Below are 27,171 nucleotides of genomic sequence, written 5' to 3' on the forward strand. Positions count from 1 at the left end.
TGTGCCACAAGTAAAAATGGGGAAAATAAAACCTTTTGTGTTTTAAAAGTAACTTGCATCCAAAAATAACTTTTAGTCAATAATGCTTTTAGTCCAGTATTACAGGAAAGGTCATAAAGTATAAAATCTTCTTGGTTTGTCCTTTAAGATATTAACTGAATGTTCAAATTTATTTTTTGTCAAATTCATAATCTCTACAGCGATCCTAACAGTATTATTTATGTGCATATTGTGTCAACTGTGGTTCAGCAGTACCACTCTCTCATGCTGAGTCACAAACTTGGAGATTCATTCCTTCTCAAAGACTTGAGCACAGAATCAAATCTAATAACAAGGTACTGAGGGAATGCTGATGGAATAAAAGCTCTTTATTTGCCGTATTAGGGTCTTATTTTCGACACAGAGGTCCATTATTTTAAAGTTTACAGGTGTCACAGCAAGAGCATGAAATCATCTTGAATCACAATTACAATTGTTTACAGATTGATATTGTTAATGATTTCAAGAACACATTGGGAAAACATTATCTGCACACCATTCATAAACAGTACTGAGCTGAGTCACAAGCACTTAAGTCAAGGCAAGACTGAGTTTCTAAAACTTTACTGGTGCAAAATTGATTTCACCTGATGCTGACCTTGTGCAAAAACTCACCACTAACCACCAACTCAGGCTAAAAGCACAACGATGACCAGTTATGTCCCTTTGCAACTGCTGAATCAGACCCTTCAAATTGAGCTCAACTTCTTTGGAGCACAGGTAATAGTTCTAAAACTTCATGCACCTTTAAATGCACTTAATTTTGTAAGAAACTGATCATTAAGACTAACATTTTAAAACGGATGAGTTGGACCAATGGGTCTATTTCTGGGTTGTACAACTCTGACACAAGTTCAAAAGGTAATATGGCAGCTGTTGGAATTCAAAGTCAAGTATTAAAACAAATCTGGAATATAAAGTTAGTCTCAATTCTGTTGACCACAAAACTACAATCAATAATTGTAAAAACGAATCTGGTTCACTATTGTCCTTTTAGGGAAAGAAATCTAACATTTTAGCCTGGCCTATGAGATTCCAGATCGATGGCAATGCAGTTGACTTTTAACTGCCCTCTGTTCAAAGACAATTGGAAATGGGCAAAAAAATGCCAGGCATATCCCATGGAAATAAGAGAAGTGGTTATTTGCTATGACAATCAAATTTTTAGCTTATTAATAAAACCTCCAGGGCATTTCCACTCTTAAGGAAACTTTATGTTAAATTCTAAAGTTCTATTATATTTATTAAAGATCATAAATGTTATGATCATTAATGTATCAATAAATAAAGATGTTTCTTTTGTTGTTGTGCAAACACTTTTAAAGGCGAACTCATAACCTAGCCAGAGCAATCTTGTGTGCAATTTCTCATCACATTTGTGGGTATGTTTTTTAGAAGTAGGACTCCACATTTCATTCCCCACAGAGTCAGGTGCATGCTGAGATCGATGCCTTGAAGTGTTAACCACACTAACTGCCGACATGGCTATAATTTCTCTGATTCACAGAGACAACCTGGGTTTTCTGATTACTGGTGTCCCTCTATGTTGCAACTGACTGACTGAACACATTACACTGACTCCATTACATACAGATTGTCAGCAAGTAAGGCAGGCAGCTTTATACCAGAATGTCACATGTTGCGATGCATTGTAACTTTCATAAAATTACAGGACAGCCTGGTCTGGAATCTATGCCATAGTGCAACATCCCCCTTTTATCTTGGGGAAAAAATTAAAAAAAACTTTCCTATAAAGTACAAAGATGCATATAGCTGTGTTGCAGTTTTACATTCAGATGACACCTTGATGGTCATACAAGACCAGGTCTAGTTCTTGCTCAGAAAACATGACTCAGTATTGTAGCTTTAGCCTGCCATGTACTCTCTATCATTGCAGAAAGATTTGTTGCAGATGTGTGGTTGCTGTCTGGCATGAAATCGTCAATATCTGTGTCATCTTACCATTTGAGGGGTTGCTGATGAGATATGTTTCTATTACTTTGCAGGACTTGACCATTGCTCATAACAACACCATATGACTAAGCTTGATACGGCGACAAAGTATTGTTTCATGCATTTGTGCAAAACTCTCAAACTTATGCATTAGTCCAAAGATGTGCAGGTCGGGTGAATTGGCTATGCTAAATTGCCCATAGTGTAAGGTGCATTAGTCAGAGGGAAATGGATCTGGGTGGGTTACTCTTTGGAGGGTCGGTGTGGATTGATGTGCAGGTTAGGTGAATTGGCCATGCTAAATTGCCCATAGTATTAGATGCATTAATTAAGGAATGGGTCTGGGTGGGTTACTCTTTGGAGGGTCGGTGTGGATTGGTTGGGCTGAAGGGCCTGTTTCCACACTGTAAGGAATCTAATATCTAATATCCTGGACCAGGTTGGGATAACTGTTTTCATGCTTATTGATTATATTCTTCTGCCCTTTTCCTCTTCTTTCCAACAGCGTTTCATGCAAATATAGTTAAGCTGTGAGTCTGTGGGAGGGAAGAATTGTGTGGGTCCATCTCCTAAACGTGAGAGCTGGTGGTGAGACTTAACTGGTACCGAAGGAGTGGAGCATAAAATTAACCTGGCTATCTGCAGATCTTGGCAGGTGCTTTACATTTAATGATTCATGATTTTATGGCAGGAACAGTTCTGTGGAATCACTTGACTAAGGGCAATGAGGAGAAGAGATAATAGAACATCCCATCTCCTGCATATCTCGGAAGAGTGCACTAGCGTACTGTGGACTGTTGTGAAACACCCATTGCTGAGAAACACTGAACATAATGAAGATGCCAATCAATGTGTCAATGATTGCAGGAGTGGTATCTTTGATTTGACAAACTAAAGGGAATCTGATAGTCACATATCAAAATGTAATGTTGAACAAGCGAAGTATCAGTTACAAACTTTCCCTAGAGGAGGCTCAGAAGGAGGAGATATTCTGTTAATTATTGAAGTTAATGGAATTGATATTTTTTCACACAATGATGAGTTGAGCATGTCTTTATCAATGTGGGACCAATCTATGGATTTGTGTGTCAATCTCTTGGGTTTTTCAGTTCCCATGTGATCTATATGGTCTAGATTGTCTTTATGTCGAGCTTGTAGAATTATGACTTGTTTTTCTTTGAAGATTGTTTTCCTAGAGAGATCTAGGTCATCTTTGAATGAACAGAATGAAGACATCAGCTCACAGACTATTTTGATGTGTTCACTGATGATCATTTTGAGCTGTTGCAGTTGGTCACCATATGGTGTAGCTTGGTGAATCTGCCCTGATCAGCTGAGACCAAAGTGCATTAGATCAATGTTGCAGTCTAGAATGTTCAGTTTGCAACGCATGGGTTTATTACATCATGGATCATAAAAATCCACAGATCCATGCATATGGGCAGACTGTTAATTTGTTTTAATGATGTAAAAAGTTTCAAATGTCAATACTGTGGAGGCAGATTGACATTATCCAACTTAAATGTCAATGTATGGAATATTAGACCCATTTTGAGCAGTTAGCTCACCTTTGTCAATTAAATCACAATGTGCCTGTTTCCTGAGCACACCTTTGTCAGGTGTATAATGGATGCATCCACTCACACCAGTGTCAATTTTGTCATAAAGCATATTGTCTATTCCTTGTGGGATATATCACTTGAAATGAGGCAAACAATTTAGGTTGTTTTTTGACAGCATCCATGTGGCATCTCAAGTTGACCACACATTCTATCTGACTGGGATCTGTAAGCTGTACCATTGTAGTTGCCTTTTGGAGTTTGTTGACCTGCTTGTGTGTCATAGACAGAACTTTGCATTGTACCTTCATATGTCACTGTGGAGTATTGTGTTGAACTTTGAGTTCCTATGAACATAGTTTGCATTAATTATGAGATGCTGAACACCATCTCATTGGAAAAAAAACATATTTCATGCAAGATTTTGATATTCTACTGAACCTATTGATGGCTGCAGTAGTTGTTCCACACACGAGCCCTTGCAGATGATGCCGGTCTACTCCAATGTTTTCAAACTTGCATCCTTCTCCTGGTCGTTTGGGTTTATAGAATCATATAGCATGGAAACAGACCCTTCACTCCAACCAATGGCAGCCAACCATATGGTTTTTCAAAAGTATATGGTAGGTTAAAGGCAGAGGCCAGTTTCGCAAATCTTTCAGCTAAGTTAACTTCTGTAAAATCACATTCTGTACATTTTGCCTTAATATCTGCCAATGAATTAATTGATTGATTTTGTTGGCTGTTGTCAGTATAAATATGAACTCAAATCTGAAATTGACTTGAACTTTAAGTTGTTATTCTAAAATCTGAAAAATTTCTCAAGACCTTTGTGATGATCATCAGAAATATTGGAAGGTTTTATTCTTCAGTCTTCAGTGCCCAAAATGAGAAGAAGTTTGCCTGTTGATCCTTGTTTCTAATCTTCCAATCCATTAAGTAATAAGTGTTCTTTCTTTAAATAACTACAGTTCAGGGAGCGTGTCAATTCTGATAATCAATTTGCATCTTTCTTGTGTAGCTTTATGCTCTGTAAATATTGCCAATATAAGAATCTGTATTACATTGTAGTTCTTCTGTTTTTTTTAATTTGTTTTGGCTTTTATTCTCTTTTTGTATTATTATCAGTTGTTCATAGAATCCCTACAGTGCAGAACCAGGCCATTTGGCCCATCTGCTCCACGCCGACCTCCCGAAGAGCATCCCACCAATCTATCCCTGTAACCCTACATGGCTAACCCACCTAGTCTGCACATCCCCAGACACTATGGTCAATTTAGCACAGCCAATTTAATTAACTTGCACTTATTTGGACTTTGGGAGGAAACCCACGCAGATGTGGGGAGAATGTGCAAACTCCACAGACAGTCACCCAAGGGTGGGATCGAACCAAGGTCCCTGTACTGTGACGCAGCAGTGCTAACCACTGAGCCACCGTGATGCCCCATTAAAACTTGGAGGCTTGTGTCTATAGGTGGCAATTACACCAAAAAGCAGCAGTGATGATGTCACATGTGGCTTTTAAAATTTGTTTTTTTTTTAATTTTCATGCCATTTTAAAATGCTGGAATAGACTGATGTCTGGACACAGGTAAACCCTCTTTAACATTGAAAATGTGATTTCCTATTGTTTTGAGCTGTATTTTATTCCTGGATTGCTTTCTTAGATCAGGGACGGTCTCTAACATTTTTAACTTACTGATCCTTTTCTCTTTAAATTGATGTTGTCTGTGCCTCTCAAACTCTTAAATTTTGAAAGTGAGTTAGAATACTCATTGTGTTTCAGCACTTTTTATTCAGATTGATGGATGACTGTTGTTTGTAACTGCCATGTTGCTGTCACCTTCCATTGTTCTTTGGTATCTACTTGCTGCCAATAACGAGCATTTAGCAGCAGCTTTTAAGTCCTCCTTGCTGTCACTATAATGAACTTTGTGGGTTTCCGATATGTTGGCCTGCATTACATGTGTTCATGCAGAGACAGATGTCTTGAAGTTACAGCTGACAAGTTACAATACCACAGCTTTATACACAAAATTTGAGTTCTGTGTTTATTGATGTTACTGTATATTACATATACACAGCTGACTGACTGAACACACTACACTGATTCTCTGACAGAGAGTTTGATTGAAGGCAAGTACATTTACTTCCAAACTTCAACTGTCACGGTGCCATGTACCTGTTCTAATTAAGTCTGACATCTATGCCCCAGTCTTTTCCCATTTTCAGAATTGTGACCAAAACTCTACTATAATTACTGTCGCAACATTTTAATTTAAATCTAAATTTACCTTAATAAATATTCTGTTACTGAAATTATCCAGCAGAGTGGTATTCAAATTCTTGACCATATTAGCAAATGAACAACTATTATTTCCTCACATTGGAAAATAACTTTTAATTGAGCTTTTGTGATTCCTGTAATAGTTGGCTTCAGCAAGGGCGATATTTGGGAATTCTACTGTTTACTTCAACACACCTGACCCATGAGGCGCCAGTGTGAAAAACAGACACCAGGGTAATATTTCCATCACTGTTCTTTCAGCCTGCCTGACTTTTATTGGAAAGAAAAAAAAGACTCTTATTTAGAAGCCCACTGAAATATGTACTTTTGGCTCTCATATGAAGAGCTGGCACTTGGCTAAGATATTTAGAAGTCAGTCAATGACCACAGCCATGAATCACTGGAAGAAAAACTCACTGTGTGCAATGTGGCAAAGGAAAAGAATAGAATGACAAAATAAAATCATGTTGTGTTGCATCGATTCTTTCAGTTTTGGCATACATGAGACAATCCAAATGCAATTAAATTTTATCCCACAGTTCTGACCACTGATGCAGTACTCTCTTGACACAAATAAAGGACATTTATCCTTAGTAAAAATCCATCAAGTATAAATATAATTGTTTTGGGAATTTCTTGTTGGTTATTTTGTTAATTGTGTCTCAATGCACTTACCATTAAATAACCTGATCCCAAGATGAGTAAGGCAAGATTTTATGCAATTCAACACTTGATAGCACAAGAGATTATTTCTTAAACTGCTGTTAAATGGTAATGATAATTAATTGCTAATTAGTTCTGACTGTTAGATTACCCTTGTTATTAATGCTAATATAAATCTGTTACTGACAGCTATTAAAATACAAATAGGAGAACTGTTCATTTGGGCACAATTTAAATTAGTTATACACCACAGAACAGCATTGTTCCGGTTTCTTTAATGTTGTGAACATTATTCATTCCTCTCATATTTTGTGTGATGACTTAAGCACAAAGGAAGAGGGAACACCATAAGAAATTGGAACAGGAGTAGGCCATTCAGCCCCTTGAGCTTGCTCCACCATTCAATCGGATCATGACAGAACCAACATTCCCTACTTGGTTACCCAACTGATTAAAAATCTATCTCAGCCTTAAATATACGCAAGGACTCTGTATCACAGCTCTCTGTGGCAAGGAATTCCCAGCACTCTTAACCCTCTGAGAGAAGAAATATTTCCTCATCTCAGTCTTAAATTGGTGCCTCTTTATTCTGAGTCTATGCCCTCTGGTCTGAGACTCCCATGAGGGGAAGCATCCACTCAGTATTTACCCTGTCAAGCCCCTTAAGAATTGAATACGTTTCAATGACATCACCTTTCATTCTTCTAAATTCCAGTGCATAGAGGCCCAACTTACTTAGCCTTTGTTCAATATATCAATCTCTTCATATTAGGGATCACCTTAGTGAATGTTCAATGAACCACCTCCAGTAAAATGGCTTATTTTCCTAAATCAGGGAACCAACTCTGCTCACAGTACTCCTGATATGATCTCACCAGTACCTTGTACATTTTCAATAAGGCTTCCCTACTCTTATATTCCAACCCCCTTGAAATAAGGGTGAACATTCCAGTTGCTTTCCTGATTACCTGCTGCACCTGTGTGCTAGCTTTCTGTATTTTGTGCACAAGTACAATTGTGCTGCATTTTTCTGCACTTTTTCTCCATTTAAATAACACTTTCATTCTCCTTTCAAAATTGAACAACTTCACATTTTCCACTTACTTCACCTATCAGTATCTCTCTGTAATCTGTATTTCTCTCACCTACTTTTGTCATCTGCAAATATGACTGCAGTACATTCTCATCTTTCCTCCAAGTCATTAATGTATACTGCTACAATATAATATAATATAATATAATATTGTTGTGGTCCCAGCACAGAACCTTTGGAACCGTATGAGTTACAGGTCACCAAAGTGAAAAAGAACCCCTTATCCCCCACTCACTGCTTCATGGCCATGAGCTAATTCTCTATTTGATTAGATTACATTAGATTAGATTCCCTACAGAGTTGAAACCAACAAGACCACACCGACCCTCCGAAGAGGAACCCACCCAGACCCATTTCCCTCTGACGAATGCACCTAACACCATGGGCAATTTAGCATGGCCAATTCACCTGCACCTGCACATCTTTGGACTGTGGGAGGAAACCGGAGCACCCAAAGGAAACCCACGCAGACACGGGGAGAATGTGCAAACTCCACACAGTCAGTTGCCTGAGGTTGGAAATGAACCTGGGATGCTGGTGCTGTGAGGCAGCAATGCTCACCACTGAGCCACTGTGCCACCCCATCTATATGACTATACTATCTCAGGCACTGTGGGACTCATATCTTGTGACTTTGCTTTTTGTGGGATATGTTGTAGAACACCTCTGGGAATCCAAATACAACAAATCTACTGGTTCCCCTCTCTACACTATGCTGGGGATTTCAGGCTGAAGAACAGAAGGGATGGGAACTGAGTGGGAGCGAGCACAGAACAGTCTGGAATGGGAAGGGACTACAAAAACTTGTGGATTTGGGGCCTGCACTTCAGGACCAGAGTTGAGCAGGAGCGAGTAGAGAGCAGTCTGTGAAGGTAAGAAATTCTGATTCTGAGGGGGAAACTGAAAAGTGACATCACAGGAGGGCTGTGATTTGACTAGCTAATAAGGGGTCTGCTAAATTTGTGTCTGTGTTACATTGAATCTTGTTAATTTATTGCTTACAACATGCATAAGCAGAGATACAAAAACATTAAAAAAAATTTTAAACAATCAAAACTAATTAAGAAAAACAAGGATGGAGGGTCATGTGATGTGTCATTGCTGCATGATGTGGGAGCTGGTGGACCCCATTCTGATTCCCAGTGACCATGTCTGTCATAAATGTTGGTTGCTGGACGAACTGGAGTTCAGAATTGATGAGCTGGAGTCTGAGCTTCAAACATAACGACACATTGTTGGGGGGGGGGGGGGGGGGGGGCGGGGGAAGAGTTACCTTGATGCTGTGTTTCAGGAGATAGTCACACCCCTTAGACTAACTAACTCCAATTCAGTCAATGGTCAGGAACAGCAGGGCTGTGGCTGTGAGTGAGGCTGGTGGAGGGATCCAGGAGGGAGAGCCGCAGGAGCTTCAGCCCCTGTCCTTACCCAGCAGGTTTCAAGAGTATTGCTCCCTGTGCGGATGGGAATGGGGACTGCAGGGAGGATGAGCTGACTTGGTACAAGGAGCCATTCAAATGGGAAGAGAGAATAGAAATGTTGTAATTGGGGATAGCATAGTTAGAGGCATAGACCCTACTCTCTATGACTAGGGCAGAGATTCTACGAAGGGAGTATGAACAGCTGGGGTCTAAAAAAGCAGAACCAAAAAGGTAATAATCTCTGGATTACTACCTGAGCCAGGAGCTAATTGGCACAGGGTCAATAAGGTTAAGCAGGGAAATGTATGGCGCAAAGATTGGTGTGGGAGAAATGGGTTTGAATTCATTGGACATTGGCACCAGTACAGGGGAAGGAGGGGCCTGTTCCAATGGGACAGTCTTCAGCTGAACCGTGCTGGGACCAGAGTCCTAGCGAATCCTGTAACTAGGGCTGTGGGGCAGGGCTTTCAACTAAATGCGGGGGCGGGGAAGAAGGTTCAATTGTAGGAGAAATGAGAAAACCTGAATTAAAGGATGAGGTAAGAGTACAGACCTCAGGAAAGGTATTAAAATATTCAGCACAGATATAAATAGGACAGAGTGTTTGGAAAGGATTAACAATCAAACTTCAAGCACTCTGGACAACTGAATGACAATGAGAAGAGCGATGGTTAATACAGGAGTAAAGGTGTTACATCTGAATGTATGGAGTATAAGGAATAAGGTAAGTAGGCTTGTGGCACAGATCAAAATTGGTAGGTATGTGGTGGGCATCACGGAAATGTGGTGGCTCGGGCATCAGGATTGTCAGCTAAATATTCAAGGATATACATCCAACTGAAAAGATAGGCAGGTGGGCAGATGGTGTGGGTTTGTTGTATGAGCAAGAAATGAAATTAAATCAATAGTAAGAAATGAAATAGGGTAAGATGGTGTAGAATCTGTGGGGGTGAATTGAGGAACTGCAAAGGTAAAAAAAAAAGTCATAGTTGGAGTTACATGTAGGTCTCTAAATAGCAGTCAGGAGCTGGGTGCAAAATACATCAGGGGAAAGGAAAGATAAGTAGGAAAGGCAAAGTTACAGTGATCATGGGGGATTTCAATATGCAGGTGGACTGGAAAAATTAGGCAGTGGATTGCAAGGAATGGAATTTGTGGAATGTCTATGAGATGACTCTTTGGAGCAGCATTTGTTGGAGCTTACTGGTGAACAGGCAATACTGGATTCAAAGTTGTGCTATGAGGCAGACTTGATAAGGGAGCTTAAGGTAAAGGAACCCTTCAGAGGCAACGATCATAACTTGATTGAAAATACTCTGCAATTTGAGAGGGAGAAGACAGAATCAGAGGTAACAGTATTACAGCTGAATAAAGGCAACTACAGAGGCATGAGGGAGGAGCTGGATAGAATTGACCAGAAGAGGAGCCGAGCAGGAAAGACAGTGAAACAGCAATGGCAGGAGTTTCTGGGAGTGATTCAGGAGACACAGCAGAGATTAATCCTGAGGTAAAAGCTGCATGGTACAGGGAGGATGAGGCAATCATGGCTGACTAAGGAGTCAGAGTTAGCATAAAGAGCAAAAGAGAAAGCATATAATGAGACAAATGCGGATTGAGAAGCTTAGAAAGACCAACAGAGGTAAACAAAAAAAGAAATAAGGAGGGAAAAGATTAAATATTAAGGTAAGTTAGCCAGTAATATAAAGGAAGACTGTAAAGTTTATTTAGATATATAGAAGCCAAAAGAAAGGCAAAAGTGGGCATTGAGCCACTGGAAAATGGCACTGAAGAGATAGTAGTGGGGAACAGGAAATGGCTAAGAAACTGAATAATTACTTTGCATCAGTGTTCACAGTGAAAGACATGAGTAATATCGCAAAAAAATTGACAGAGTGAGATAGAGTCAGAGCTAACAGTATTACAGCTGAATAAAGGCAACAACAGAGGCATGAGGGAGAAGCTGGGTAGAATTGACTGAGAGAGAACCCTAGCGGGAAAGAACTGGAACAGCAGTGGCAGGAGTTTCTGGGAGTAATTCAGGAGACTATATAATTAGTTTGCATCAGTCTTCACGGTGGAAGACATGAGTAATATTCCAAAAAATCGACAGTGTGAGGAGGCCGAAGCGAGTATGGTGGCCATTACCAAGGAGAAGGTGTAGAAAACCTGAACAGCCTGAAGGTGGAGAAATAACCTGGGGCAGATGGACAACACTCCAGAGTTCTAAGGAAGATAATTGAAGGGATAGTGGGGGCATGATGTGCTAATCTTTCAGGAATCTCTAGAATCAGGGAGGGTCCCAGAGGACTAGAAAATCACTAACATGACACCCCTGTTTAAAAAGGGAGTAAGGCAAAAGATTGGAAATTGCAGAGCAATTAGCCTAACCCCGGTTGTGGGTAAGATCCTGGAATCTGTTGTGAAGGATGAGATTTCTGAATACTTGGAAGTGTATAATAAAATAGGGCAAAGTCGGCATGATTTAATCAAGGTTAGGTCATGCCTGACAAATCTGTTAGAATTCTTTGAGGAATTAGTGAGCAGGTTCGACCAAGGAGAGCCAATGCATATTATCTAACTGGACTTCAAAAATGCCTTTAACAAGGTGCCGCAGAGGAGGTTACGGATAAGGGCCCATGGTGTTACAGGCAAGGTGCTAGCATGGAAAGAAGCTTGGTCATCTGGCAGAAAGCAGAGAATGGGGATAAAAGGGTCCTTCTTAGGAATGACAGCTGGTAATACGGGGTCTTCTGCAAGGCTCAGTGTTGGGACCCCAACGTTTCACTTTATACATTAACAGTCTGGATGAAGGAACTGAGGGCATTCTAGCTATGTTTGCAGACTATAAAAAGATAGGTAGAGGGACAGGCAGCATTGAGCAGATGGGGAGGCTGCAGAAGGGTTTGGACAGGTTAGGAGAGTGGGCAAAGAAGTGACAGGTGGAGTACAATGTGGGAAAGTGAGGTGATGAACTTTGGTAAGAAGAATAGAGACATGGACTATTTTCTTGATGGGGAGAAAATTCAGAAATCTGAAGTGCAAAGAGACTTAGGAGTTCTAGTCCAAGATTCTCTCAAGGTAAACTTCTTTGGTAAGAAGAATAGAGACATGGACTATTTTCTTGATGGGGAGAAAATTCAGAAATCTGAAGTGCAAAGAGACTTAGGAGTTCAAGTCCAGGATTCTCTCAAGGTAAACTTGCAGGTTGAGTCAGTAGTTAGGAAGACAAATGCAATGAAGGCATTTATTTTGACAGGTCTTGAATATAAAAGCAGGGATGTACTTTTGAGGGTCTGTAAGGCTCTGGTCAGACCACATCTGAAGTATTGTGCACAGTTTTGGACCCCATATCTCAGGAAGAATGTACTGGCGTTGGAGTGTGTTCAGAGAAGATTCGTGAGAATGGTCCGAGGAATGAAAAGCTTAACATGAGGAATGTTTGAGGACTCTGGGTTTATTCTTGATGGTGTTTAGAAGGATGAGGGGAGATCTAATTGAAACTTATAGAATACTGAATGGCCTGGACAGAGAGGATATTGGAAAGATGTTTCCATTGGTAGGAGAGACTAGGATCCATGGGCATAACCTCAGAACAAAGGAAAGACCTTTCAGCAGGGAGATAAGGAAAAACTTCTTTAGCCAGAGAGTGGTGAATCTACGAAATTCATTACCACAGAAGGCTGTGGGAGCCAGGTCATTGAGTATATTTAAGACAGAGATCTAAGAGGTTCTTGAATATCAAGGACATCAAGGGTTATGGGAAGAAAGCGGACAATAGGGTTGAGAAACTTATCAGCCACGTTTGAATGTTGAAGCAGACTCAAGGGACTCCATAGAAATGAACACAGTGTAATTCAGTAACCTTGTGCAAGACTGTAGAGTACGATGGGCCGATGGGCCGAGGTGTGGCAGATTGAATGTTATAGAGTCATAGAGATGGACAGCATGGATACAGACCCTTCGGTCCAACCTGTCCATGCCGACCAGATATCCAAACCCAATCTAATCCCATTGCAATTTGGTAAGGCAGATCAGACCAGGAAGTATACACTTAGTTGTCACGTCTTGGGGAGTGTTGCTAAACAATGAGACCTTGAGATACAGTTTCATAGTTCCTTGAAAATGGAGTCACAGGTAGACAGGGTAGTGAAGAAGACATTTGATATACTTGTCTTTATTGGTCAGTGCATTGAGTATAGGAGTTGGGATGTCATGTTACAGCTTCTCTGGTAAAGCCACTTTTGGATTACCATATTCAATTCTGGTCTTCCTGTTAGGAAAGGTGTTGTTAAATTTTAAATGATGCAGAAAATATTTACAATGATGTTGCCAGTGTTAGAGCTGTAGGGAGAGGCTGAATTGGTTTGGGCTATTTTCCCTGAACCATCAGAGGCTGAGGGGTGACCTTTTAGAGGTTTATAAAATCATGAGAGGCTTGAAAAGGGTGAATAGCCACAGTCTTTTTCCCAGGGTATAGAAGTCCAAAACTAGAGGGCATTGGTTTAAGGTAAGAGGAGAAAGATATGAAAGGGACCTAAAGGGCAGCTTTTTCACTCAGAAGGTGGTACATGTGTGGAATGAGCTGCCAGATGAAGCGGAGGAGGCTGGTACAATTTCAACATTTAAAAGGCAGCTGAATGAGTATATGAATAGGAAGGGTTGGGACTAGATTAATTTAGGATATCTGGTCTGCATGGTTGAGTTGGACTGAAGGGTCTGAATGCAGAATTACTGTTTGAAAATTCCCCAAGCTGTGCTGGCAGTCAATTTATAAAACTGTGCCAAAGTACTGAATTTAGCTTAGTTTGGATGGCAGCTAAATTTTCAGATAAAGACACACACACTACCAGAATAAATGTTGGAAGAACTAAAAAAAACAGTTATGAATTCCTTCTCAGCATTTTTCACAGTGAAAAGGGACAATTTATAACATGGCAGAAAATCAAAGATACAGTACAAGAAGAAGAATTTTAACTGAGACATTAGGAAAGAAATGTTTTGATAATTTTGACAAATTAAGAGAATTTTTGGATTTATGACAAACGAATTGACCTCAGAATTGTGAAGGGTATAGTTAATTGATGTTTCAAGTGTCACTCAAGTTATTGTTATGCCAAGAACTGTCCCAAATTGTATGATAGAGTATTTGAAACTAAAAATGAAGTAATAAATTCATAAGAACACAATGGAGATGTGGATCAAAGAGAGGGCAAAGCACTGAACTTATGTTTCAGCCCAGTGATAAACAGATTGGTGACAGAACTTTTCAACTGTGCAATTCTGATTAAAGATGTGCAATTTATACTTGTGCATGTATGTATACGTATGGATTATATTTCAAAATAGTGGAATGTGGGTGTTGGTTACTTTTGTGAAGGGTTTTTTAAAATTAAAAATAAGCTCAGCCAGTTCTTATGAGGTAGTTACTAATTCTGTATGTGTCAGACAGCAGATGATTGCAAACTTCTGAATGTTAATGGAAATGTGTTTATAATTGGGTGCTTTATGACAGGCGGAGTAAACATTGAAGGCCAACAGTTTTTTTTTGTTTCACAGTAATCAAGAATTTATTTTATGCTGGGAAATCAAGAGATGGCAAGTTGTTTAAAACAGCAGTTACCTCAATAGAAATGTTTAGTTTTGCACATTTCAATCCGGAGTGTGTGGTTAAAAATCTGTAGATTGTTAGGAGCTGAGAAAGTCTAAACTCTTAGTTTTGTTAACATTAATGTAAGAAGATGGCATAGTCCACAAAGCAGAATCTGGGGAGAATCTGTTTAATTTATTTAATATAGTGTGTCTGGAGGTGCAATTTCTCTGGGTTTGAAATGTTATAAATTGATAATGTTGGGGAATAGGTTGAAACTTTGGTTTGGATCTTTTACGATTTTTCTAGCTACTCTTTATTGTTTTCTTTTCTATCTTTGGTACAAAATATGTGTTCTATTGTTGCAACTTGTGACATGTGTTTCAGTGAATGAACACCACGTTAACTAAAATAAAAACAGCTATGGTCTATCAAGCCCAGTTTCATTCTGTGATCTGACTTGTCTAGTCGTATCATCAGCTAGGATCATAGCACTAGTACTAGATACAGTACAAATCTGCTGTGTGTAGAACAGGCTGGCTAAAATGTTATCTAGACCTTACAAATTATACCAAACATAAAGAACGTAAAAGAGAATTGAAAATTGAATGTTAGGTTAAGGGGCTTTTGTATACATTGGATTGGAAATCAGGCAGAATCAGTTGAGTATTGCTTTGCAGCAGTAATGCTATTGGAAACATTGTTCGCCCCATTGCGATTGGTCAAAGTAGCATCTAACAAAAAGATGCAGTCACTTCCTAAACTGAAATAGAGGAATTGCAAAGTTTAATTAGAGACCTGAATTGCCTGGGGAAGCCAGATGCCAGCTTTGTGGTTTTACAGAGTGAAGTGCATGACAAAGCCCAAAATGGAAGATATTATTGGGTGAACAAAACTTCAAAAATATTAAAAGGAGAGTATTGTGTTTTGAAATTTCTAGCAGGAGGGGATGGCAGGACCTTTTCATTTCTAATAATGCTTCTTCTAAAAGTCTGTGTGATGGATTCTCAAGTGCAATGTATATTTTTTCCTTTGGGAAAAGGGAATTAAGTGTTGCCCTTTAGCTTGCAACTAAAAGGATCAGAAGAGCAATAAAAAAGTATTTTAGTGGCAGAAATGGCCACTCCTGTTTAAATTGTAGATATGACTTGCTATTTAGTGAAAACATTGGAGGAAATTTTAACGAGGTATCTTACAGAAATTTATATTACATTCATAATAAGCAATTTTGGGAGAAAGTACATTCAAAGGGACTTTAAAATGAAACAAAGACTAGGATTGATATTACCATTTTAAAACAGATGGTGGAACATGGAGAAACTTTCAAATTGAAATGGATGGAAAGGAGCAGATAGCTACCTAATTGCTTTACAAAATAAAGCAGATGTTGAGAAACTATTATAACTATTGAAGGAAAATAAAAGGAAGTTTAGTGGACACTAAAAGTGGGAATATAATTGATTTATTTTGAATTTTTTGTTATGTACCATTATTATTACATATATCCTTTTTAAAACAAATTAATATAACTGGGAATCGATTATCATCCAATATGGTGTGGCTGATATGCCTGGGACCAAATGAAATTAGGGAACAGATAGTTAAATGTTAATTAAAGGATAGTTTGTTGAGAACTGGGAGTTACACAAGAGTGATCTATGGGAAAGAGGTAACCTTTGTGTTGTAATTTTTTTGTAGAATCTCTACAATGTGGAAACAGGCCATTTAGCCCAACATGTCCACACCGACCCATTCCCCTACCCTATTTTTACCCCAGACTAACGCACCTAACCTACACTATGGGCAATTTAGCATGGCCAATTCACCTAACCTGCACATCTTTGGATTGTGGGAGGAAACTGGAGCACCCGGAGGAAGCCCGCACAGATACGGGAGAATGTACAAATTCCACACAGACAGTCAACTGAGGCTGGAATTAAACTATGGTCCTGGCGCTGTGAGGCAGCAGTGCTAACCACTGAGCCACCGTGCCATACTTACTTGTAATGAAGATTATTAACTTCATTAAGCTAAATTAACACTTTAATTAAAAAGGTATAGGCCTGAACTCTGTGTAACCGATCTTCCGAGAGGATAGTGTGAAGTAATCCAGTTTGGAGAGATGAAAGAAAACAAGGCTGTACTTAGAAAGATGAGAGATTAGTAAATGGTCAAATTCAGAGATTTTTTGGCGGGTTCCACCAAAGGTGGTTAACACATGGACACCAATTAACAAAGTGAATGGCTTATAAGCCTTAGTAAAAGGATTACTGTATGAAAAAAAGGATGACTTGTTGCAATTGTGCAGTATTTGCTGCAGCACACCTGATTATTGTGTAAAGTTTGATCTTTTTAACAAAGGAAGGACATGCTTGGCTTCATTGGTGAGTAACAATAAATCATTAGATTTTTTCCTGAGCTACTGGAACAACCTATGAAAACAAACAGAATGAGCTCCATTCGCTGGAATTTAAGAGTGAGAAGCAAATGCTGGGTATTGAAAGTAATTTCTCTTTGCTAGAGAATCCAGATCTCTGGGTTTTTGTCTCAGCATAAGGGACTTTAGAAAAGAGATTCGGGTGGGGGTTTGCGAATCTTGGGAATTCTGAATTCCAGGAGGCTGTGGATGTTCACTTGAACATATTCAGTACTGAGATCAGTAGGTCTACAGATACCAAGGGAATTAATAAATGGAAAGGTAAGACAAAATGGAAGTGATGTAAAATAAAAGTAGAAAATATTGGAAATACTCAGCAGGCTTTCCTAATAAGGGGTCACAGATGATTAGATTCCCTACAGTCTGGAAACAGGCCCTTCAGCCCAACCAGTCCATGCCAACCCTCCGAAGAGTAACCCACCCAGACCCATTTCCCTCTGACTAATGCACCTAACACTATGGGCAACATAGTATGGCCAATTCACTTGACCTGCACATCTTTGGACTGTGGGAAGAAACTGGAGCACCCGGAGGAAACCCATGCAGACACGGGGAAAATGTGCAAACTCCACACAGTCACCTGAGGCTGGAACCAAACCTGGGACCCTGGTGCTGTGAGGCAGCAGCGCTAACCACTGAGCCACCGTGTTGCCAGTACGAAGATAAGAACTCATCATCCTTCTTGTTCACAATTTTAGGGGTGGCACAGTGGTTAGCACTGCTGCCTCACAGCACCAGGGTCCCAGGTTCAATTCCAACCTTGGTTGACTGTTTGTGTTAAGTTTGCACGTTCTCCCCGTGTCTGCATGGGTTTCCTCCGGGTGCTCCAGTTTCCTCCCACAGTCCAAAGATGTGCAAGTAGGGTCAACTGGCCATGCTAAATCGTATATCATGTTCAGGGATCTGTAGGTTAGGTGCATTAGCCAGGGGTAAATGTAGGTGAATGGGTCTGGGTGGGTTACTCTTCAGAGGGTTGGTGTGGACCTTGTTGGGCCGAAGGTCCTGTTTTCACACTGCAGGGAGTCTGTGGAATTCTATGGAAATGGTGTGAGATCTGCAGAGATTTTCCAACACTTTCTTTTCTTATTTCAGATTTCCAGCATGTGCAGCACTGATATAGACATTGAGCCATTTAACATTATTGAAGCACGTTCACTGTGTCAAAATGTCTGCTCCTTCAATATCTAATGGAGATATGAAAAACCATGGAAGCGTAGAATTTTACAAATGTCTACTGCTCATACATGCTCTCCTAGGAAGAAACCCTATGATCTTTATTTTGAATTGAATTGCATGAGCTTTATTGTCACATACACCCAAATGAGTGCAGTGAAAAGGTTGCAATGTCACCACTTACGGCACTATCTCAGGTACAAGATACCTCGGTACAGATACTTAAGCATTTGGTACAAAATTGAAAGAATAATAAATACGAGTCCAGCCTAAGAATAAAAAGGGAAAAGGAAAGTACTTGATTTAAAGTCCTTTCATCCCAGTCTGTGCCGGCACTGAGCCTCCAGACCACACTAGGACAAATTTCCAGCTCACACTGGGCTTTAAAACTTGAAGCCTTGCCTCCCCCACAGCAGCCTCCAGTCCGGGACCCGCCTCCCCCACAGAGGCCTCCAGTCCGGGACCCGCCTCCCCCACAGAGGCCTCCAGTCCGGGACCCGCCTCCCCACAGAGGCCTCCAGTCCGGGACCCGCCTCCCCACAGAGGCCTCCAGTGTGGGATCCACCTCCCCACAGAGGCCTCCAGTCTGGGACTCGCCTCCAGTCCGGGACCCGCCTTCTCACAGAGGCCTCCAGTCCGGGACCCACCTCCCCACAGAGGCCTCCAGTCTGGGACCCGCCTCCTCACAGAGGCCTCCAGTCTGGGACCCGCCTCCCCACAGAGGCCTCCAGTGTGGAACCTGCCTCCCCACAGAGGCCTCCAGTCCGGGACCCACCTCCCCACAGAGGCCTCCAGTGTGGGATCCACCTCCCCACAGAGGCCTCCAGTCTGGGACCCGCCTCCTCACAGAGGCCTCCAGTCTGAAACCTGCCTCCCCACAGAGGCCTCCAGTCTGGGACCAGCCTCCCCACAGAGGCCTCCAGTCTGGGACCCGCCTGCCAGCGACGGACTCAAATTACCCAAATGATCCTACTTGCTGTTCTCAGCCTATGTGAAAATAGCTCTAAACTTGTCACTAAAATGGATGAATAAGTCCAATCATTATAACAGACTTATTCTGGTGACTTAACAGATTCTTACAGCACAATGAAGAGGAGGTGGTTCATTCTGGGTGACACGGAGCATAGAGTATGATGGCGTGCTGTAAAATGGCTGAATATACCAGGCTGAATTGCATGATATTCTTTATTGGGATCTGATTTTGGGTTTACCTTGTTTTATACATTTCCCTCCATTGGAAGCTTTGAAAAGGCACAACATCCTGCATGCTAAAATGTCAAAATATGCAATTAGAAACATCTGTCATTTTTAATGTGCTATCAATGATCTGAATATAGCAATTCACTTTACAACCAAGAAGTACTTTTGCAATCACAATTGTAATATAGGAAGCACAGTAGTTTATTTACACACAGTAAACATGGAACAGCAACAAATTAATGATCAAATAATTTGGGATAAACATTGGCCGGGTCACCCAGAACGACTGTTCTTCACCAATGGGATCTTTCTGCCTGCCTCCGAGCACAAACTAGGCCTGAACAGATGGGGATGGCCAAGACCCAGATTTTCACCAAGGTGAAGAGGCCCTCCATTATGGTGGAAATGGTACAATCACAAACACTATACCTACCATTTTTACAGGGGCAGGAATGGAGATGTCTTGAGATTCATGCAGTTGCTCATTTAAGTCATCAGCAGCCTCTGTTCCTGCATGCAATTGCTGAGGTAACCGTCTGGAACCTGGAGTGTCCAGATTATACTACGTGAAGCCAGGTCTTAACCTTGTTTATTTATTTGAAGTAAGCTATCCTTTTGCATCTGAGACAACTTCAGGAGAGGTCACCTGCCCTCTGGTGGAAGCAATGCACCATCGTAAGAGGATGTACTTCCTTGGAGAGGGAGGGCACGCAACAACAAACCCAAATATGAGCTTCTTTGGGCAAATTATAAAAGAACTGTTAAAGCTGTCAAAGAAACCTGCTAAAGATGGCAACAGGAGCTGTCAAGAAAAGTAAAAGAGATGTGTAAAACAGTTCAGGCATTTAAAAAATAATGCTGCCCATTAATCTTTGAAAAATATCTACTAAGCCAAAGCAAGTTGTTTTCCTTTTCAATCTGACCATTGAGATGAGTATGGGAATTTTATTTCTAGTTCTCCACAACTGCCTTGTTTTTTCCAGCTCCACATTTTACCAACTCTGACTTTCCAGTCTCTGCAGTCCTCACTGTCTCCAACATAATCAAAAACCTTCCCCACCCTCTTCCATCCGACAGAAGATATAAAAGTTTGTATCCATGTACGATCAGATTCAAGAACGGCTTCCTTCCTGCTATTATCAGACTCCTGAATGGACCTCTTTAATGTTTATCTCTCCTTGCCTCTTCTCAGCAGCTGTAACAATGTATCCTGTACTCTGTTCTGTTACCCTAATGCACTTGTATAGTACAATCTGTCTGTAGCACATGTAAGACAACATTTTTCACTATATATCCGTACATGTGACAGTAATAAATCAAACCAAATAAAATACATGCATAAGAAAATACAAAGGAGCAGGAGTTGACCTGGCTCCACTATTCAAATACTATCATGGCTGATCTCACCTCTACTTCAAATTCACTTTCATGTCTGATCTCCAAAACCCTTCGATCTGTTACTAATTAACAACCAGTCTGTCTCCTTCTCAAATTTACTTCATGTTGGAACATCCACCGTACTCTGAGGTAGTGAATTCCACAGATTCACAACCCTTTGAGAGAGGTAAACTCTCTGCACCTCCATTTTAAACTCCTTATCCTAAAACAATGATCTCTCATTAGCGATAAAACAAATCCTCTCTTCGTGTACATTGTTAATCCTCTTTACCATCTTATATACTTCAATAAGATCTCCTCTCATTCTTCTCAACTCCAGAAAAGGTATAAATTACTCAATTTCTCTTCATTAGACAAACCCTTCATCTCTTAGATCACACAACACCAGGTTACAGTCCAACAGCTTTATTTGAAATCACAAGTTTTTGGAGTGCTGTTCCTTCATCAGGTGAAGTGGTGCATCTCTCCAGTTCACCTGAAGGGGCTGCGCTCTGAAAGCTTGTGATTTCAAATAAATCTGTTGGCCTATAACCTGGTGTTGTGTGACTCCTGACTTTGTCTACCCTTGTTCAACACTGGATTTGTCATCTCTTATATGGCTGGGCATGTGAATGAAATAATAAAGCAATTTCATGTTCTGAACGCTTTATAAATTAAGCCAGCAAGGATTTTTCAGTTGGCTTATTTGCAAGGATGAAACTTAAAAAAAACAAGGTTTGGCAAACACGCTTTAGCCTACCTTAGTAAGAGACAGGAATGAATCAAACAACAACTGGCTTAAGAGCAGGAAAGTAATCATTGTGTAAACTCACTACCATCCTCCCTTTGTGCATGACACGGGTGAGAGCTAGAGGGATTTTGTCTGTTAATCTTTATAGTTAAACCGTGGACAGTTTCCCAGCCATCCCACCTCACATTGAGTACTCTCGTCCAGGTCTTCCCAAATCATCCACCTTGACTTCTACCTCCACTTCCCACTACCCCTCCCCTATCACCAAAAATTCAGATAGCCACTTTAAAGGTAGGGTTTGCAGAACCAGGAATTATCCTGTCTCTGCACAGCAGGCCACTGAATGAAAATTAGAGTCAGTGACAGTTTTGACACTGTGCCAAAGTGTCCAGAGTGAGATTTGAACTTGCAACCATCGGACATAGAGCAGAGTGGAATCCACTGAGCTGACAGTGACCAAAGTCGCAAACATGATGAATAAATGAGTATCTGTTTAATGAGGCATTTCCAGCACACAAGTGCATAAAAATATACATGCATGTGAATAACACAACATATAGTGATGGGAGTTGGTTAGCTCAGTTGGTGGGATAGCTGGTTTGTGATGCAGCATGATGCCAACCATAGCTACTGTGAAGGACTCTCCTTCTCAACCTTTTCCCTTGCCTGAGGTATGGTGACTCTCATATTAAACCACCACCAATACTCCCACACTCCCACCCTCCTTCTCTCTATGATGAAAGACAAGCCCCATGGTCTGGTAGGATTATGGCAACTTCACTTGACTTTTATTTATCACAAGGTCTATTTCCATGCCTAGTTAAGTCAAGCAGAATGGAAAGGTTTGTACCTGATTGGACTGTTTGTGATGTCAGGATCCCGTGCAGTTATGGAGCCAATGACACTCCCAACATGGACGTCCTCTTGAACGTCAATCACATTTGCCTGCGAGATGAACACTGGAGGTTCATTGACATCTTTCACCATCACCCTGACGCTGGTCCAGTCCTTAAAAGATCTGAGGTTCTCAAACTGAGGGTCAACATGTTTATTCACTGCCTCTAGCAGCAGACTGTGTATCCTCTTGGTTTCAAAGTCCAGTGGCTGAAAGGAATACAGCAACAGCTTAATTTTAAGAAGAAATGTTATTGTTCATTTACATGACATGTACCATTCCTTTTATCATCACTTAAATTACTAATATGACACAGAGGATCTCCTAGTGAAAAGATGCACACAATCCTTTCAGGGTGAACTGTGTTACAGTTTGTCAGATATCAAGTAAATTTGCAAAGATTTTTTAGATGTTATACTGTCTCTAATTATTGAATAAACATTTATTATCAAACACTGGATGTTCTTGCATGTAAAAAAGCAGCTAGCACTATAAGAGACAGCCAACCATATTACTTTTGCATAAGCGCACGCTGTGCATCAAGTTGGTCATGAATTGACTCATTTCATTTTGTTCATCGTGACAGGTCACATGATCCACCTGCCTCAATGAACATCCACCATACACAACATTGCAGCTAAGATAGCTTAGTTTGAGTCTCAGATTCTTGGAGCCTTAATTATTAACTACTGTAGTGAAATTTATAATTCAGTACTGAGCAAAATTGTCCATTATATCCACCCCTGATTTGAAGCTTGAGATTTGTTATGTCTCTTCAGTGAGAGTGAGGGTGGGTGTCGGAGGGCCCTGTGGGAGCAGGGATGGGGTGCTGGAGCTCCACTTTTCTTTCTTTACTCTTCCATGGGATAGAGGCATCACTAGCAAGGCCAGAATGTGTTGCTGTTCACTAACCCCCCACAAACTGAATGGTTTACAAAGCCATTTTGGAGGGCATTTAAGAGTCAACCACAATGCTGTGTGTTTGGAGTCACAAATAGGCTGGAAAAGGTAATGACAGCAGATTAAAGGATATTAGTGACCCAGACATGAAGGGTTTTTACAACAATACTTTCATAGTCACCCTCAGACTACATTTTAAATCCCAACTTCTTAACTGAGTTCAAATTTCAATATTTGTTGTGGTGGGTTTGGAACCCATGACTTCCAAGCATTAGCCTGGGTCTCGACCATTGCCTCCCCTCTAGGGGCCTCCTTTTGGAACCCTCCTTTAATTAATATTGGGTACACGTGTTAGGATTTCTCTGTTAACTGATTGGGAATGAGCAAGGAATCCATCTTGAATGAAGGCTGAAAGCCTGAAGCACTTGGCTGACAGTGGGAGTCTCCAGAGGCCCACAGTCAGGACAATCCCAAGATAAGGCATACTGTGTAATAAATCATTCCATGCTGCACTGACTCCCTGTGTAAGGAAACTTTTACCTACTTTGTTCAGTCATAATTTTTAATTACTGACTCCTCACCATAAGGAAATATTGTAAGGAAATATGTTTTGCCTTTTAACTATTGTATAAACAATCATAATTTAAAATGAAAATCTCTTAAATCTTGTTTAGTCTTTTTGCGCTGTTGGATATAACAGGCCTAGTGGAATGAGCCAACAGAGGGCATGGGCAATCTCATGTTAGTTAATACTTTCCTCCAGGTGCTCTGGTTTCCTCCCACAGTTCAAAGATGTGCAGCTCAGCTGAACTGGCCATGTTAAATTGCCCATAGTGTTCAGGGATGTACAGGTTAAATGGATTAGCCATAGGAAATGCAGGGTTACAGGGAATAAGGTTGGCGGGGGGGTTGGGTCTTGGTGGGATGCTCTTCGGATGATCAGTGAGGACTTGATGGGCTGAATGGCTTGCTTCCACACTGCAGGGATTCTCTGAGTTGCCAGCCTTTCTTTCCATTTGCATTGTGTCCAAATTTGGAAGCTGCACCATCATGGGAGAAGAGACTGATCCTCTGCTTCAGAGACTCAATATTCTGACAGTCCACCGTGAATTTCACTCCTGGGTCAAGTGAACAGAGGTGGGACATTTCCAGGGTCCATAAATCAAACCCAGACGAAAGTCTCCTTGATGACCGCATTGTCTTTCCAGGATGGCAGTGTTCCTCAGAATGCAAGGCCCCCCCCCCCAACTAACCCTGGAACAAGAGTGGGAAACGCAGCCAATGTGGGCTGGGCAGAGAGCCACACTTAGTTCCCACTCATGCCATCGATTAAGCATTGCCCTAACCCCTCCACACCAAATTAACTTTTATCTACCACTTCAAATGCCTGGCTGACACAAATGAGTTTGCTAATGAGATCGGTATTATAAAAAAAAACTCATTGACAAAAGAATCAATGCACTGAAATTCTTTCAACTAATCTCCTATGAAAACAAATACTTTTATTCTAATTTAGATGGTAGCTTTGGCAGCTTTGCTGCTTCCGAAGGGTTTATGCAGTTTTTAGGCACATTATTGTGTAGTCATTGAAATTCCAAAGAGTACCTATAGACCGACAACCTCCTGACAACGTTGCCTACCCATCCAATTCCCGCCATTAAAAAGACCATATCCACAAGAGTACCTCTCCTCTCCAGAAGGGTACTCTGGCTATCCAAAATAAATGCCGTCAAACGGATCTGTTCTGACCAGGTCTGCACTGTGCACACTGGGCTATAGAAAGTGGGGCAAGTCCAAGCTCGATAAAGACAGCTGGCCATTTAAATACCAGCTCCCTTTGTATCTCACATTTTAAAATAAGCGGATAAGATTAGTCTCAACTCTCAGTACAAACTCTGATGACACATTAGAGAAACATAATATGGTTGTAGCTTCACTCTCTGACTCCCCTGGTTCACCACATCTCAAGATGTAGGCCGTTGGCATAAAATAGCTCAGTGACAGATTATTCCCCAAATGAACAAAATCAAGAAAGCAGCCTCAAAATGATGCAAACAGAACTAATTTTATATTTGCATCAAACAAATACTTTGGAGTAATGGTGCATTGTGTCCAGTTAGAAGGTCCAGGAATGGACACCAGAGTCAATACTAAAGGGCAAAGACCAATTGGCACATTAATCATTTTCTCTTTGGCCCAGGGTGCTATATTAGCTGATCCATCCAACTTCCCACTCTTATCAACCTAATAATGTTGAATTCTATTCACAGGTGGAAATTTCTCAAGTCTCTTTAGTACTTTATGTAACACGGAATAGAACCAAGTACTGGCCTGTAGAGGGATTCACATAAAAATGTGTGTGCTGGGAAAGTAGCTGACACTTTGCAATAATGTTGGAGACTTACTGTAGACGAGCTCCACAACATTGCTCCTAAAATGGGCTACAAGCCATAATGTTGAGGCAGAAGGGGGATGGAGGGGAAATATTTAAAGTTTCCGAATGAATTGAGATGAGAAGTAAATGTCAAATAAAGAATGACATGACAAGTGTCGTTTAACTTCTATACTACAGGAAGAATAAAGTCACGAATGTGGTGCTGGAAAAGCACAGCAGGTAGGGCAGCATCCGAGGAGCAGGAAAATTGACGTTTCGGGCAAAAGCCCTTCATCAGCCCTTCCTTCGATTTTTCTGCTCCTCCTTTGCTGCCTGACCTGCTGTGCTTTTCCAGCACCACACTCTTGACTCTAATCTCCAGCATCTGCAGTCCTCACTTTTGCCTACAGGAAGAATAAGTCAGATGAAAAGCAGGCTCACCCTTTGTTGTGTGCGTTGGATAAGGAAGCAATAAAAGTGTGTTTTATATTTATGCATGTTATCGGAGGGGATGAATAGAACCTATACGTGTTTATGGAATATTTCACACTTCAAAATGTTGCAAACAAAAGAACCAAGATTCAAACACAGGGGAAAATCATTGCTCACCAGTCAAGTTCCGGATTTCAGTTTCCTTCTTTTTACAAAAAAAATTATTTGTCTCTAAATGAGATCTTAAGTGCAATTTCACAATTACTGACAGTTGGAAATCAAGCTACAATATGATGATATCCTGTAGATATGAACCTTAAATTTGCAATGTCCGCTGAAATGAAAATAAATGAAATTTAATGAAATAAGGGGAAAAACACACACGAAGTCTGGCAGTTACCTAATGATTTGAAAGATCACTGGTTTAATATGTTGCTGTAGGCATGTGTTTGTAGTAAGTGGTGGTAATTCAACAGTAACGGACTAACTGGTGTAGTAACTCTGAAAAAGTTAAGAGTTCTGTTTAAAACAGACACCGTGAATTCAGATGTGATAAGAACTATTTACCAGTTAACAACTTGTTATCGTCATGGAATTGTGCTGCATAAATAGCATACTGCTAACAAGATAGAGAATTAGAACTGTATAGCACGGAAACAGATTTTTCGGTTCAACTCGTCCATGTCGACCACATATCAGAAATTAACCTAGTCCCATTTGCCAGCATTTGGCCCATATCTCTCAACCCTTCCTATCCGATCCAGATGTCTCTTAACTGTTGTAATCATACCAGCATCCACCACTTCCTCTGGCACCTCATTCCTTACGTGCACCACCCTCTGCATGAAAAAGCTGCCCTTTAGGTCCCTTTGAAATCATTCCTCTCTCTAGTTATGGACTCCCATACCCTAGGAAGAAGACGTTAACTATTCACGCTATCCATGCCCCTCATGATTTTCTACAGTGACAGGCAGCAGCGAGTCTGTGGAAGCTGGTCTGAGGTCCAAGTTTGATAATTCCAAGAGATAAACCT

General features: G+C 40.8%; 1 protein-coding gene across 2 annotated transcripts in view; it reads right to left on the reverse strand.

Moving 5' to 3' along the window:
- The window catches only part of LOC122560006 (cadherin-22-like), an 837,716-nt gene that overhangs the window by 246,814 nt on the left and 563,731 nt on the right, over positions 1–27,171 (reverse strand). For both annotated transcript variants that reach the window (XM_043710157.1, XM_043710158.1), the window contains one exon: positions 22,388–22,641. In XM_043710157.1, coding sequence (XP_043566092.1) covers positions 22,388–22,641 — 254 coding nt within the window. The remainder of the gene's footprint in view (positions 1–22,387; positions 22,642–27,171) is intronic.

Source organism: Chiloscyllium plagiosum, chromosome 20 (assembly GCF_004010195.1).
Source record: "Chiloscyllium plagiosum isolate BGI_BamShark_2017 chromosome 20, ASM401019v2, whole genome shotgun sequence".
NCBI lineage: Eukaryota > Metazoa > Chordata > Chondrichthyes > Orectolobiformes > Hemiscylliidae > Chiloscyllium > Chiloscyllium plagiosum.